Below are 15,921 nucleotides of genomic sequence, written 5' to 3'. Positions count from 1 at the left end.
TCCTTATAAATCACTTTTCTTTATTTAAATCAGCGTTAGGCAGTTATGCTATGAACAACACAGGAAAGTAAAAACAAAAACGTGACAAAAAGAAAGACATTAAAACATGAGATCCAGTTAACATTAACTGCACTTGGCACTGGATAGACGTTCATGGAAAGAGGAAAAAAAAAAAAAATATACACATTTTTCATAATCAAAATAGAAGTGCCTCCAGTAATCACTAAGTCGACCATTGGGAATGAAAGCCTGGAGAACTTAAATATGCCGTATAATATACCGTTTTAATTTCCCAGATTTGCGATGCTCCATGTGTTCAGATTCAAACAGATCTCATCCTAAAACCTGCCACTGCCTCCGTGCTTTGGTGGATCTGGAGGAATACAATGAGTGAGGTAATATAGCGCCAAAATACAGTTTGAAATATTGCTATAACCGCTCACACCCATTCATTCAACTTCTGATTTACAACCAGAGAGGAGGCAGAGGCGAAGCTGTCTGATGAGGAACAAATAATGACCCCCACCCCCCACCGTGTAACCACCAACGAACCCCCGAAGTACCGTCATACACCCGATGTCAAGCTCAGGGGCTTTAAGTTTGTTTATTTGTCCCTTTATAAATCAACCATTAATTCTTCATAAAATTAAAAACAAAACAAAACAAAACAAAACAAAAAAAAACCATGGAGGACCTTCTGTTATTACAATACACTCCATTTACAATGGTAGCAGTGCACAGCAACAAAAAAAGTCAAATAAAAAAAAAGTCAAATTTAAAGATAGAAATTGAACTCATACATCCACCAAAAAAAAAAAAAAAAAAAAAAAAAAAAAAAGAGAGAGAAGAAGAAAGAAGCAAAAACAAAAAGTGATCCCTCTCCCAGAAAAGAAAAGTCACGATATCATTTATAAAAACCGACATAAAAATGTGATCAGTTCTCGCTCACCCGGAACAGATGCTGAAAGCGGCCCGTGGCTGTTTGTGGTGGACCCTGATTGTGACATTACAGACGCTTATGAGTTGCTTAGAAACTTTGCATCACTTTATCTCCTCTATATGTTTAACAAGGGAGGAAACTAAGCTTTCCATCAAGGCTGGTGGGTTTACCCAGCAAGTGTTAATTCACAACAAACCTAATCTGCAGGTAAATATGCTGCATTAACAGCTCCTAACTTTCTCCCACCAGCATTCAGCAAGAATCAGTGGAAATCTGCAAAGATGGAATTGGTTTCTTGGGGCTTGCGAGGAAAAAGTGTGAACCAATCCCGAACCAGGAGAGAAGAGAAAGAGAGAGGCAGAGAGGAGAGTGGGGAGGTGATGGCTGGATTCCTTCTGGTGTTTGAAGGGAATCAACGGCCAAAACAGAGGAACAGGGATAAATAGATATATACTCTGCAATGTGGGCAAGGGGTGGAAATGTGTGTGCATGTCATGTATGTGTATGTGTATATTCATGTATGTGTGTATTTTTATGTGTTGTGTGGGTGTTCTGTCCGTCCAGTGCTTTATCTGACGGTCACTCCGAGTTTTTCCAGCACACGGACTCCTTTCTCTTGGTACTCCTCCCGGGTCAGCCAGAAGTTGTCCTTGTCCTTCATGATGTCAGCCAGCACGGCTCCGCCCAGGAACACCATGTGCTTTCGCCTGGGAGGATCCTCAATCCGGATCTTAAATTTCTGCAGGAAAAGAGAAACGGAGGAGAATAATGAGTTGCCAATGTTGCTCAAAGTTCCCAAAGGTCTAGATGTTTTTCTAATCAATGTCAAGGAGATTTATATCAAAATCTGAGTGGCCTCAATCTGCTTTCAGACAGGCTTTTATCAAGTTAGAGATTATTACGTTCCTTTGTCAGTTCTTCCTATGATATAATTGAATTAATGGATATGTAACATAAAAATCTGTTTCTTTTTTAAAACTCTTGACACAATGTGCTTCTTAGCTTCAGACGTGTCAACTGAAGCTCTCTTAAAAAAAAAAAAAAAAAAAAAAAAAAGTTAACTACAGTCCAAACAATCCCACTTTAAGCTTATACGCATTCACTGTCTCCAGACAGCCGGCAACCCGATGAAAACAAGAAAGAGTAATCAAGCAAAAAAAAGAAAAAAAAAAAGTAAAATACAACCCTTTCTGCTGTTTTCCACAGTTGTCCCCCCCCTTTATTTTTTAACATGCAGAAAGAACAACTGCATTTGAACTACTGAAAACACTCCATGTGATTTAGGCAACAAGAGCTGCTTGGGCTAGAGGCTACAGGAGGCAGGACACATGATGTCCATTTGCGAGTGTTAAAAGCACTCAAATATTAGTTGAGCTTTTTTGCACACTGGCATGATCTGATATCTGACACGGACTCTGTACTGGGGAGTTGGCGGGATAAAGACCAGCTAATGTGTGATCGGACCATGTCGGATATTTGCATTCTCACATGCGCCTCTGTCAGCAAGGTGTTAAAACAGATCAAGACTTTCCTCAAGACCTGCAGCTATCCTGTTAGTGTTTATACAATCAAAAAAAAAAAAAAAAAAAAAAAAAAAAAAAAAAAAAAAAGCACAAGTGTTTGACGAGGTTTCTCTCACTAGATTAAATTCTTTACAGTCTAACCCTTGACAAAGGGATTCGCTTAGAACAGGACTTGGTCATAGAGCTCCACGTGGTGGCTTTCAATACTTTGGATTGTGGATGAACCTTCTTTAACCTGAAAAACCTTTATTGCTCTGACTTGAGAACTGCGCCATAGTTTCAATGCATAGGGGAGCTTGGTCAAACCAGCTGTAAGTAATGTGGTATTTTTTTGTGATTTCATCTGATATTTAAAACAAATTTTAATAAACACAATACAGTTGCGTTTGAACTTGTGACCAGCACCAAAGTGGGCGCCAATGTTTAGAACCTGAATTAGAGGAGCTGAAAATGCTAAACTAAGACTAAACTGAGGGAAAAGCAATCAGATGAATTTGTGTTTTTTCTCCAAGTCTCATGTTAACAAATAAGAGTAACGTGAATTTGATGTGCATCTCTCTAGTCCGCCGTGTCTGTTCTCTTGCAGGGCTGTTTTTCACTGCCAAGGGGTAGCTCCTGAAGCAGCCTGTCTAATAAGGATATCCCATTAACACAGTTCTTGCTCTGTTTTGACATCATTTCTATTTCTAACATTTGGAAAACAATAAAAGATGGCTCTCTGAGTCTTTACTCAGCAGAACACGAACTCTACAGTCTATCTGAAGTCCATGTACAGTAACGCAGAGCATGTGGGCAGGGATGACACAGACAGGCATGTTCCTCTATCCTCATGTTTGCATTGTTTTGAAGCAGTCACTGGATGTAAATGAGTAGTCACCTGCTTGGCTGGCAGCCAGAGCTTATGGAAAGCTTACAAGCTTCAGTCTTGGGAAGGAAAAAGTGATTCATCAAACTCTGCAATTAATTATTTGTTTTTAAATCAACAGCCCTTAATAAACAAATAAAAAAATCTAGAGATATTAATTTTTAGAATGAGAACTAAAACTGCAAACTCTGAAATGTTTCGGGGCAACATAATTATATGTGATTAATAACCAAGGTAGAGGAACAGGCAGGCACTTTAACAACTAACTAAATAAATAAATACTTCACAGGTGACTCAATGAACCATTTGTCTATCACAGGCCACTTTGGGCATTAATAGAAGTCAACAGTGAGGTTCCCAAAGTGAAAATCCCATTCATATTCTCCATAGAGATTAGATAATGAGTCACAATGCTATAACCATGCAAAGTAGACTCACTAGAATCATTGTGAAACGATGGCATTTGCTCCTGTGCAAACCACAAATCTACATCAACCTTGTTGGGAATAAAAAGTGGAAAAGAACTACTCTACCCACAATCCTAAACGGAAACAGCAGCGTCTGATTGTTGGAGATCACTGTTGCCATGGAAATGTTTAAAACGTTTAGCGAGTGTGAAACTTAGGCTGCTATACTACACTATTATAAATCAGATAAACACAACAATGATGAAAAGAGGTACATTTAAGAAAGCTGGAAGTCATTCATGGTGGAATCTGGAATTTGCTATGCATTATGGAATGAGTAGTTCCTTCACTGTTAAAACTAACTACAGTCTCATACCTTTGTCTTTTTCCCCTCCATTTCACTTTATTCTTTTTCATCCAAATTAAATCATTTTATGATCATGATTCACCTCATACTTAATTGGCTTAGTCCAAGGATTTAAACTACTTAAATAAGGACTTCCTGAAAGGTCAGTGGAGAAAATGAATGAGAAATTCACTTCTGAAAGTGGAGCTCACAGTTACCTGCCTTCATTTTATCTTTCTTATTTGCCTATATGGATTGGAGAATTCAAACCAAGGCTACAGAGACAACACAAACAAGGAAACAATAGGTCACGTATTTTTGACACTGCCCCCTGGTGACAGTATACAGCTATAGACATGGGTCTGTATAGCACCTAGGACTACAGCTAACACACAAGTGCAAAAACATATAAGGCACTGACTGGTCCAACCAACAAATGCATAGCTTTAAGTCTGATGAGATGGATCCTCTCATGATCATGATCTCATGAGAGATCTCAGAAGTTTGCCAGAAGCCGAGGGAAATGTGTGAAGAAAGCTGCCTGCCTCGACACTACAGAGAGCTGCGGGACTGAATCAAAAACAACAGACTTTCTATCGTAAGACCAAAACAATCAGGTGACGGACACTAAAATGCTGCATTAAGAGCCAGCAGAGAGTCTGCTGATAACTCTCTGTGGCTTTTTCATGACAACTAAGACCTTTCAAATTAAACAGTCAACTGATCGATTGTTAATCAAAGATACAGACTGATGACAGCTGTGGTCAGATTTACACGCAGCACGGTGTTATTTTTAGGACAGAAAAACTTTAACACAAACTTCTCGTTCAGCACAATCCACTTCAGTGTGGCATGTCTAAATACTCATATTTTCACCAAATAGGGTGAAGGATGCTGCTTCCGTTTGTTGCTCTCATGACTGTCTAAACATAGTAACAAACAAACAGCTAAAGGTGCAAGCTACAAAACTCTAACATGTGGGGAAACCTGCATATTTTGGCAGAAAGTTCCTTCTTGCAAAAACTTCATCTCAGCTGCATCTTTTAAGCTTTGAAGAGTTATTTTAAAATAATAAATAATTTATTACATAAACAAAAAAGGTTTGCACATTTCGTTTAAAAAAAAAAACATGAGTGGATTTAAGTTCCCACAATAACTTTGCAGACTTCAACTCAAAAATGAGACAATCTGAGAAAATTGGGGTCGATTGCAGTTGCAGGCAGAAAAGTAAAGCACATAATGATGTGTTCTTAAACTTATGAGTCATCTGCCGAGCTCTGTTTATGGAATACTTCTGTTTAAAATCATCCCTGTCTTTGGGATACCGACATGAAAAGGTAGAAATATTTTACCAAAACAAATATTTATCACTGTGAAGTGAACTGCATGCTTGTTTAAATTAAATGAACGTCTAACCTCTGGCACTACCTTGTGGTAGTTTGTCTACACTGCACCACAAATTCATACACCCAGATCTTGTGCTTGAAACAGACGTGGAAATGGTAGCTGCACATACACACACACTGACACACACTATGTGCCTCTGCATCCGCTGACCCTGCTCTGTCATTTTACGTGGCCTACCACTTCGTTGCTTCCACTTTGTTATAATACTACTAACAGTTGACTATGGAATATTTAGTAACGAGGAAATTTCACGACTGAAGTTGTTGCACAGGTGGCATTATATCACGGTGCCACCCTGGAATTCACTGAGCTGAGAATGACCCACTCTTTCACACATTCTTGTAGAAGTAGTCTGCATGCCTAGGCACTTGGTTTTATACACCTGAGGCCATGGAAGCAACTGGAACACCTGAATTCAATGATCTGGATGGGTGAGTGAATACTTTTGGCAGTATACTGTATGTTCCCTGTGGTTGTTTCTGGCTGGTAGGAAAACTGCCCTGAAGATCTTTAACAAATTGTTAGAATCAGGGGAAATATTATTTCACATTACACCAGAGGCCAGGTGCAGATTTCAATCAATGTGAATGCACCAGTAAGTGATGTAGCTTTCTATAACAAGAGCACCCTTTTATAGATCACACTGGTCAAAGAGCAAACACGATCTAATTTGGGCTAAAATGAATGTCCCAGTTTTTCAAAGTGTGGTAAACCACATTTGAGCAGTTTTAGCTCAGAGTCAGTAGTGCTTGTTGCTTTATAGAAGAGGCGTTAAAGGCTGGTTTCTCACCGAAAGCTTGTCCACATCCCCCTTGAGCACACGCTCCAGGTACAGCTGCTTGAGTTCCCTCTCCAGCCGAGACGGCAGGCCTGGGTACATGGTGGATCCACCTGAGAGCACGATGTGTTTGTAGAACTCAGGCCTGATGACAGGAAGGCAGAAAAGGGTGAGAGCAGGAAAAGACAGAGCAATGTGGTCAGAAAGAGACACATTTTCTCATTTTAAGTTGGCAAATGCTGGAAAGTCAGTCCCTCTGTGACATCAAGAGAATAAAAAATTATTCGACTAAAACAGAAAGGGATCAGTCATACTTATTTGACTTCCATGTGTTTACTTTTCCCCCCTTTTTCCATTCTTTTAAAAGACCCAAGATCAATTTTCAAACTTTCCATCCTGAACTCTAGACTGCACAAAATATTTTCTTTTATGTCTAAACCCCTCCATTGGTTTAGTTGAAAGCTGTGATCAGCCGACATCGCTGTTTGACATGCATCTATCCATTGCTTGCCAAACGTCTGTCTGTGCTGTAACTTCTTAATACTGTGGAAACACTGAGTCACCCTCAGGAAAGCTTTTTATTGATAGCTCAAGTGTACATGTGCCCTATTGTTGGCCTCACCTGGTGTCTATGTCAGCTGCTTGGATGGTGTTGAAGAGGAGCTCGGCCACTCCAACGCCCTCTACATTGATGAGGTGGGGCTGGAACAGAGCCTCAGGGGCCTCAAACCGCTCTCCTCCCACCTTGATCACACGGCCATCTGGCAGCTGGAGTTGTGTGGGTGGGATGAGAAAAAAAAATTTGCAAAGAGAGGGGGGAAAAAACATGACTAATGAAGAGGTAAGATTTAATGTAGAAGAGTGCCCAAGGGTGTGAAACTTGACAGTGAGAATCATGATTGATACTAAAAGGAAGGTTTACTTCTCAAAAGAAAAGAAAATCCTCTCAGACTGGTGATACTGTAAAGCAAGTTAGAGCATGCAGTGTTGGCCTCACACTGACTACAGTGAGCATATGTGACTATAAAAAGGCTTCATTCAGCCAAGGGCAGTGGGAGGAAGCACAGCCCAGCCGCTGCCGCAAAGTGGCTGCACAGGAAATGATGTAACGCACGGTTCAGGGCCCTTCGGCCACAGGTACATTGCCCTCCTTGTTTCAGCACACAAAACCATACTTAGACATACATCTTCATGCACCTATTCACCTACACACACACACACACACACACACACACACAGTCGCCTACACTAACCCAAACACACATGGTCAGAGAGCTCTGAGACACAACATGTGTTCGGAACGGCGTGCAGTAACACAGACACCAAGACCGACATTTGGATTCTGTGGTTCCCTCTGTAGGGAAAAGGACCTCGGAAAGAAAAGCAAGCCTGACGGAGAAGCACTGAACCCCCATATGCTTTAGTCTCCAAGAAAACAGTTAGTCAGTAGCACTGCCCTGTGCTAAAGCTGACAACAGAACCAACAGTGGGCATGTGGTAGTCTACTTAGCTCAGTGCTGAAACAGATTTAGTTACCCCAATAGTTTTGATTATTTCAAAATACTGCCACTTTTGAATAACAAATCCTTTGGGAGGGATTCTGTCTGCAGTGATGCTATTTTAGGCAGAAATATGAAACTTGTGCACATGTGGCGTGCATAAAAAGAACTCATTTTAAAGGAAAAAAAAAAAATTAAACAAAACAAAAGTGTGCATCCCCCGAGGGCTGGAAATACGCTGACTTGTGAAAATGTGCAACTTAAATAAAATAAATAAATAGATAGATAGACAATCAGTGTGCCAAAATATTAATGTCAAGTTTTGGGTAGATTTCAGAGTTTCAACAGGGTTTTGCACGTTTGCCTCCTGGTAGGGCTGCTCCATTATGGTAACATCTGTAATCACAATTATGTAATAACAATAACACCCAGGGTTTGGAAAAATTGTAGTTTAAACTTTTTTTAATTAAAATGGACTCTTCTACATTCATTATAATTCAACAGAAAAAAATAAGTGTGAACTGAACTAATCCTGCAACAGCCTGTCTAATAGTCAATTGGGGCATATAAAGCAAAGGGATGTGCTAAAGGCAAAATGAGGGACCTACTTTCAAACAGAACTCAGCACAATAATCATTTTATAGCACTTACGTTGTTTTAATCGCCTATTTTTACTTGCTTTAGGTAAAGTCTGAGGTTCCTCGTGGTTTTTGTTAAGATCACTGAATGTTTCTTACTGACTTTAGTCAGCTGTTATTTCCATTTGTAGATTTTACTTTGTTCTAATTATTTTTAATAATTTTATCCCAGATTGTTTTTTATTAATTTTGTTTTATTTATTTTTATTAAAAGCTCCCTTTGACTGCCCCTTATTCTCAAAAGGTCCCCACAGCAGATGGATCTGCATATTTTGATTTAGCACAGATTTTTTACCCCGGATGCACTTCCTGACGCAGCCCTCCCAGGGATTTGTGTCTCCTGCTGGTCTTGAACTTGGTGTCTTTTGCATGTTAGGCAGATGTGTTAACCACTACACTTTGGAGCCACATTTAATACATTTTTTTATTATCAAAACAATTTCTGATTTGCTTGCTTGTTTAACATTTGTTTACATGGGTTTTGTGTTTTTGGAGACTTATAGTGGTAAAACATTTGGGTCGAATTCTGTTTGTTTAAATGCGCTACATAAAAAGTGAATTGACTCACTGAAAGCCAAAACTGTAAAATTGATTCAATGCACAGACCTACTGACTGGCATCTTTGAGTTCATGACTAATTCATTGCTATTATTTGTTATTATGTCATGGCATTTTTACTATACGGGTGAAAACATGACACATGGAGCAGGGCACCATAACGTGTTTTGGAAAGCTCAGCTCCCTGAGTGACCAATGCACACAGCGCCCATGTGACGGCAGCAACTCATTTTTAACAGCCCTTTTTATGCCAGCTACAGCATTTTGTGAAAACGTGATAACACTTTTCAAAAGGACACACCCTAAAATCTCCTACTACAAAGGTAACTGTACCAACCAGGTGCAGATTAACACCATACATGTGGATCAGTTCTCTCACAATGTTGCAACATATGTAACTGCATTTGCCAGTGATTTATTAATGTTAAGAATAAACATGTGAGTGTCTACCGTGTACGATTCCACCAGCACGGTGGTCTCCAGTGCCAACTTTTGCTCCTGCTCAATGTTGTAGCCGACGTAGCACAGTTTCTCCTTCATCATGCGCACCGTCTCAAAGTCTGCAGAGTGGTTGAAGGCATATCCCCTCAACAGTAACAACTGCACCAGAAGAATGAGAAAGAGGAAATGGAAAAGACAAAGAAAAGCAGAATAAAATGTTACTTTGACTTACTTATTGTGATCTCCTAATATAGCAGTGGAGGAAGCTGAGCTTCTTTAAATTAAGATCTTGTTACTTGTAACAAAGACTCTGACTACAAATGCAAGACTCCCCCCAAACAGACTAAAGTGCAACATATTTTATACACTATAAAATGATTCAATTATGCATTTACTACCACATTTTCAATCACTTCCTACAACACGTTTTGGAAGTTGGAGTTTCAAAAGTAGGTCTCCCAGAACCTGCAGTATATTTTACCAAAATCTAATCGGTCCAAAACTTCACCTCATGCAGAGGGACTCTGATGACATTCAAATTGCATACCTTGATGAGGTAGCGGGTGATATCCCTGCCTGCGATGTCCAGGCGTCTTGTCAGGTGGGGCAGACTGAAGCCCTCATACACAGGACAAATGTGCGTGACGCCATCGCCCGAGTCCACCACCACACCAGTGAGAAGACCTGAAACAAAAACACACACACAACAGTTAATAACATGCAATTCTATCAAGCAAGGTGAGTTTTATCCAGCATGTGCATCCAGCTACTGATTACTGCTGGCTGGGTAAACACAAAAAAACTGCAATAAGAACACACCTAATGTAGCAGTTACCTACTTATAACTGCTCAGCAGCTGGTAAAAAAGAAAAAAAAAAAAAAACTCAGACAAAATGGTACAACAGACAGACCTCATACAGAGCTGTGTGTGCAGATCCTGCACAACACATCAGTGGGGTTTTACACACTAGCTGACACCAGAAGCACTGATATTGAAATAGTGACTATAAATGTTGTGGCACAAATATGATTGTGTTAGTCTCATAACAGTTTCACCAAAAAGTGTGTGTGTCGTAGCTAAAAAAAAAAAATGCTACACAGAAACTTGCACAATTAATCGTAAAAGCCATCTTGTTTCTAAGCTTAATGAAGCAGGTGTTGGATAACTTAAAGAGTAATAAAGCAACCAGTAAAGACTTCTAATAACTGGCCACTTGAAGGGCTTATAATTATGCTTTGGGGCTAAAACTAATTTCTGGATGAGCGGGTTTACGGAAGCAGAAGAACAACTGTAAAATTTCTGTATTGTGAAAACTGTGTTATGCAATATAAAAAGGTTAGTTTCTGTTTTGATTAAACATCCACATGAAGCTCCTTACCTTGGGCATACAGTGTCAGCACAGCCTGAATAGCAATGTAGACTCCTGCAAACTGGTAGGTCTCAAACATCACCTGTGGCAGAGGACAGGGAGGTGAGGAACACAACTAAGCACACTACAGCGAGCAACATGGGTGTAAAATTATCTCTGAAGCATAATGCAGAAGTAGCACACAATGAAGTCATTTCATGGAAGATTAACCAAAGTGCAACTTCTGCTATGCTTTAAAAATATATTTTCCCCAAAAGGCTGCTAGATGCTGACTTTGATAACGTTTATTTTAAGGTTACCTCGATAATCTTCTCACGGTTCTTGGTGGGGTTCATGGGGGGCTCGGTCAGTAGGATCTTGCAGTTGCGGGAGTCGATGTTGAGCTTCTCTGGGCCAAAGGTGTAGTCCCACAGGTGCTTCATGTCATCCCAGTTCCTGACAATGCCATTCTCCATTGGGTAATTGACCTCGAGCATGGAGCGCAGCTCGCTAGCCTCATCCCCCACCATCAGGTCCTGCAGAAAATTTAACAGAGACAAATATTTAGGAACAGGGCAGGTTTATGGAGCTATCACTGGGCACAAGGTTGAGTACTAGTATTGGTTTGGACGATAAACTCAGTCATCTCATTTGCCTGTTTGTCAGCTGAAAACGTCTTATCCGACAACAAAAGCATTCATGTAGCTCTTGGACTTAAAACTCAGCTACCCACCATGCACAGCAAGGCATCATTTTCCATGCATATACACCTGGAAACACTTCCCTTTAGCTACAGTACACCACTCATTTAAGCCCCATTCAACTATCTGCATGCAAGGCACCCTGGCAAAATGTAAACAACTGCTGGGTTAGAGCTCAGTGTTAGCCACACAGTCAAGCATCTCATGTTCCACTTGGAGACATCAAAAGCCTACTGAAGGCAGCCATTTTATGGGTTCATCCTGTGCTCTTTGGCATTAACGAGTACCAGTCACAGGCATCGCCTCCATGTGGTGCCATTAATAATAATAAAAAAAAAAGAAAGGGGAAAAAAAACAGATGTGCTTCCATCTCCAACACAGCTGTCTGCCATGCATGCTCAAACATGGACACTTCCTCTGCACTTAGAATTCTTTTCTTCAAATTGGACATTAATCAATTAAAATATGCTGATTGCTTCATAATGGCTGGATAAATAGATACATATGATACATATACAGAAAAATCTGTCATTTGGCACAAAATGCTATGGGTGATATTTTAAGTTGTTTTCAGATGAAAAGTGCTTCGGGACTGGTGGGAGTGTAGCTGTCAGGATGCAGCAGGAGATCAGAGACTTTGACAATGGAACCAATCCAAAATCTCTTTTAGCACTCCATCGATAACAGCTGGCCTATGATTCACTGCAGCTATTTCTGCTAACACTTTCTGCCTGGAGAGATAAAAAAAAAAAAATGCTGTAGATCTGTCTTACTCCCTGCCACTCATTTGGCCGGTAATACTCAGCTCAACACCAAAAAAAAGAAAAAAAAGAAAAAAAGAGCAAAGTAGTGAGGATGTAGAAGAATAGGATCAGAGTGAGTAAAAGAGATTAAGGGAAACAAATGAAGGAAAGACACTGGACAAAATAAATAAATAAATCAGACAAAGGGCTTAATTTTCAATTGATCAACATAACACAACTCTCTGCAGCAAGCAAGAACCAGAGGTGCACACCAACCTAAACTTACCATCTTCTGGACATTCTACTTCACCAGGAGAGGAACAAAACATGGAGGAAGAGGAAGGCAGATATATATATATATATATAAAAAATGAACAAACAAAAGAACTGGAAAGAACAGGATAAAAGGTAGAGATAGGCACCGTGCCAAAATAATGTGAAGTTGTCAGATATTTACACCTCTGCTGCCTTGGTTACTGAAATAAAGGGAACTACTAATTTTAATAGCCACTGGTGTTTAAAGTATTCTGAATTAGGTTGCCAGCTCTTATTAGAGTGGATTTTGACTCTATTGTTTTGACACTGTGCTTATATAAGAGACTGACTTTATTCTGTGCTGCTTAATTTCACATCTTGATTTTTTTTTTTTTCCCACCTCTTGTTTTCAACATATTTTTGTCTGATCACTCATTTCTTCAAGTCAAGTGGGAACAAAAGGAAAATGTAAGGTGCATCAGGAGGAAAGGTTTGTACCTTGATCTCAATGTTTCCCACTTTGGCTGTAGAACGTATGATGGGTCTCCCAACGAGCGCAGGGAAGATGTGCTCTGGGAAGTTGGAGCCTGCATAGCCGCACTTGACAAACTACAAAAGAAAAAAAGAGGAAGGGAAGAAAACCAGAGCAGAGAGGAAGTGATTAGGAAATATTTCAAGCACTGATGACATAAACTCTACAATAGAGTGTGAAAACCTCACTATTATCCTGCTGATAACAGAGAACCTAATTATCATTCAGGATGAGGCACAAATATGATACATGTTTCACGTTCTGCATGTCTGAATGTGGCCAGTCCCTATATTTTTAGACTGACAAAACCTCAAGCATATACACTGTTTTTTAATCCTGTACTGACGTTTCTTTTAATTAAAATGGATTATGTCTTCCTGGTAACCGAGGAAAAAAGTATCTTCCAATTTAACATTGTTTGTGACCACTACAGAGGACTTAAGATCTCGGAAGGATATCCTAAGATGAAAACATATAAACAAAGATATATATTGTTAATATTGTACATCTGTGCTTTTCACATTAAAAAATCCTTTCAGTGTTATCAACAAATAAAATATTAGTAGGACCATTTGTGAACTCAAATATCAACTTTGTGAGAGCTACAGAGAGTATTATTTACACCAAATGGAGATATAGGCCATTTGCTGTTCATTGCACTCAGCTAGAACAGTTGCATGAGCTCAGATAGCTGAAGATGATAGAAAGACGATATCTCCAGATAGCTGGAAAAGATAGCATCAGAGATGAACTGGTGTATTATTACCACTAAAATACCAGCTGAAAATACATTAAAAGGGAATTTTTTTTTGTTCTAATTAACATATTTGCCTCTTCTTTGCTTCTACACATATTTTTGCATCAGTTCTATTTGCATTTAACCAACTAATAAAACATTTTCTGCATCAATACACAGCACAAAATTCAGCCAAGTAACAAAGGATGCAAATTGTACATCTGCAATTCAGAAAGTGTTCACCTTCTATGGTAAAATTCTATGAAAGATGATCAAATGCACCAATAAACTGAAGAAAAAAAAAATTCAATCTCAACCTCGCTGCACACACACTGCATACAAAAAAAAAAGCCATATTTTACATTGGACTGTGGTGTGAAACAGCATGCATCACAGCTCTTAAAATGCGTTAGTGACATATACGGCTGTGGTTCAGTCTCGTCTCACTTCCTCTTGACTTCTCAGTTCAACTCTGACACAGGGCTGTTTTTTTTTCCCTGCTTCACAGAAAGCTCTTGAAAGACTCACAACTCAAAAGAGCCTTATTAGTCAGTAACATGCTGAGCCAACATCCTCTTTGACTGCTGACGTTTAGACAAGGAAGGCACTACACCCCAAAAAAAGAGAGTGTGTGCAGTGAGCAATTCACCAGCATAAACAAAGCTCAGCAAAGTGTGCAATAAAGGATTATTTTATTAAGAGAGAATACAGCTGCAGGGAAATCCACCAATATATCATTCGTGTGGATAATTACATTTGGTGACAAAAAGACCACAAAAATGTGTTAGAAGCAGTGCCGATATGAACAGCTTTTTTTGGCTGGTGGTTATTTTTCTTTGTGGAGGGGGCTCTTTCGCAATCTTTCATATAACACATCCATAACTTCCGACTGTTTCAGCCCCCAAATTTAATCAATAAATATACGTAACCATACAGCGACCTATGTGAGTGCACTAATACAGCTGCTGAGGTCTTCTCCGGGTCCTGACTGATTGCTGCTTGGGTCACATTTTTAACGGGCGAAGCTGAACAAGAAAACGTAAAAGGTGGTTCCTCAATTCACCTGGCACGGCCTAGCTAGCGTTACACCTAGCAGACACTGAGTGAACAAACATCTAGCTCCGGTCCTTGGAAAGCAAACCCCGGCTGTAGCATGGAAAGAATGAATCTGCAAATTCCGTGTGGTTTGCCGAACAAATCGCTGAAACGACTGACGCAGCTGCCAGACAGCAGAAAGCAGACAGCCAGCTGTTAGAGGCTAACCAGCGAGGCTAGCTCGGTTAGCTTACTAACCGGTGGTTGCAACTAGGATATTAACTGTTAACCAAGGGGTTATGCATAAGTGAGAGGTATAGCGAGGCATTTAATTTCAGTTTTATAGTTGCATTTCTGCCCAATCTGCGGGCCATTTCCGCATCAGGGCTGGATGAATGAAAATTAGCTGGCTAACTGGCTAGCTACACACCCAGTTAACGCTAGCTAGCTCGGACGGTGACAGACCCACTTCCTGTTTCAGCAAATCGGTCGACAGAACTGCAGCTTTTACAGCGAGGTACAAGCGGATAACCCGCCGAGCCAAAACAGCAAACCTACCCCGGTCCCATTGTCGCAGACCACCACTTTCCTTCCCTGGCTGTCCATTATGTAAAAGCCCAGTTGCTGCTGAACCTCCCTCAACTTTCTTCGGCAAAGCCGGAAGGAAGACACACCAACCCGGCCGAGAGGAGGAAGGGAAGGGTGCTCATCCGGTGTGTTCAAATGACAAACACTCGCTTCTTCATGTGTGGATTCCTCACATAAAACACTTTTAATTTATTTATTCCTAATTTTATTTTATTTTTTATTTCATAAAATCAACCTACATACAGTTAAAGAAGAAAGGTGGAAAACACAATTACATAAATATTGTGTGTGTATCATTAACCATCTACATACTGTACACATGTAAAGTTGTGATCAGTTTACGTGCACTCATCATGGGCGTGCATGTCATTGTAGTTCTGGACAATGATTGTACAGCATACATCTTTAAAAAGCAATAATTGGGTGCCCAAGTTTAAATTTATTTTGGATTCTCATACACTTCAAACACGTGCTTTTGATAGTCATCAACAAGCTTCCTGCATTTAAACTGTTGGTTTCCTGGCACGCATTTTAAGTGTAGTCTACAAATTTTCAGTAGGGTTGAGGTTGGGACTTTGGG

At 39.9% G+C, this 15,921-nt stretch overlaps 1 protein-coding gene across 1 annotated transcript; it reads right to left on the bottom strand.

Moving 5' to 3' along the window:
- Positions 1-15,460, bottom strand: actr2b (actin related protein 2b). The gene is made up of 9 exons (XM_030748331.1): positions 15,312-15,460; positions 12,949-13,059; positions 11,072-11,287; positions 10,782-10,854; positions 9,950-10,086; positions 9,412-9,561; positions 6,889-7,034; positions 6,279-6,411; positions 1-1,679 (listed from the first exon to the last, which is right to left on the bottom strand). Exons 1-9 carry the CDS (start codon positions 15,357-15,359, stop codon positions 1,509-1,511), a joined length of 1,185 nt encoding a protein of 394 aa, XP_030604191.1. The 5' UTR covers positions 15,360-15,460; the 3' UTR covers positions 1-1,508.
- Positions 15,461-15,921: the final 461 nt, after the last annotated feature.

The sequence above is a fragment of the Archocentrus centrarchus genome, chromosome 15 (assembly GCF_007364275.1).
Source record: "Archocentrus centrarchus isolate MPI-CPG fArcCen1 chromosome 15, fArcCen1, whole genome shotgun sequence".
Classification (NCBI taxonomy): Eukaryota; Metazoa; Chordata; class Actinopteri; order Cichliformes; family Cichlidae; genus Archocentrus; species Archocentrus centrarchus.
This window is presented reverse-complemented; position numbering and strand designations above follow the sequence as displayed.

Excerpts from the sequence above, each read along its gene's own strand:
- actr2b (XM_030748331.1), bottom strand. The coding sequence starts at position 15,359 with ATGGACAGCCAGGGAAGGAAAGTGGTGGTCTGCGACAATGGGACCGGG. Across the intron at positions 10,855-11,071 it reads ACCGTGAGAAGATTATCGAG|GTGATGTTTGAGACCTACCA; the intron begins GTAACCTTAAAA and ends CCTCTGCCACAG. Across the intron at positions 9,562-9,949 it reads TCACCCGCTACCTCATCAAG|TTGTTACTGTTGAGGGGATA; the intron begins GTATGCAATTTG and ends CTTCTGGTGCAG.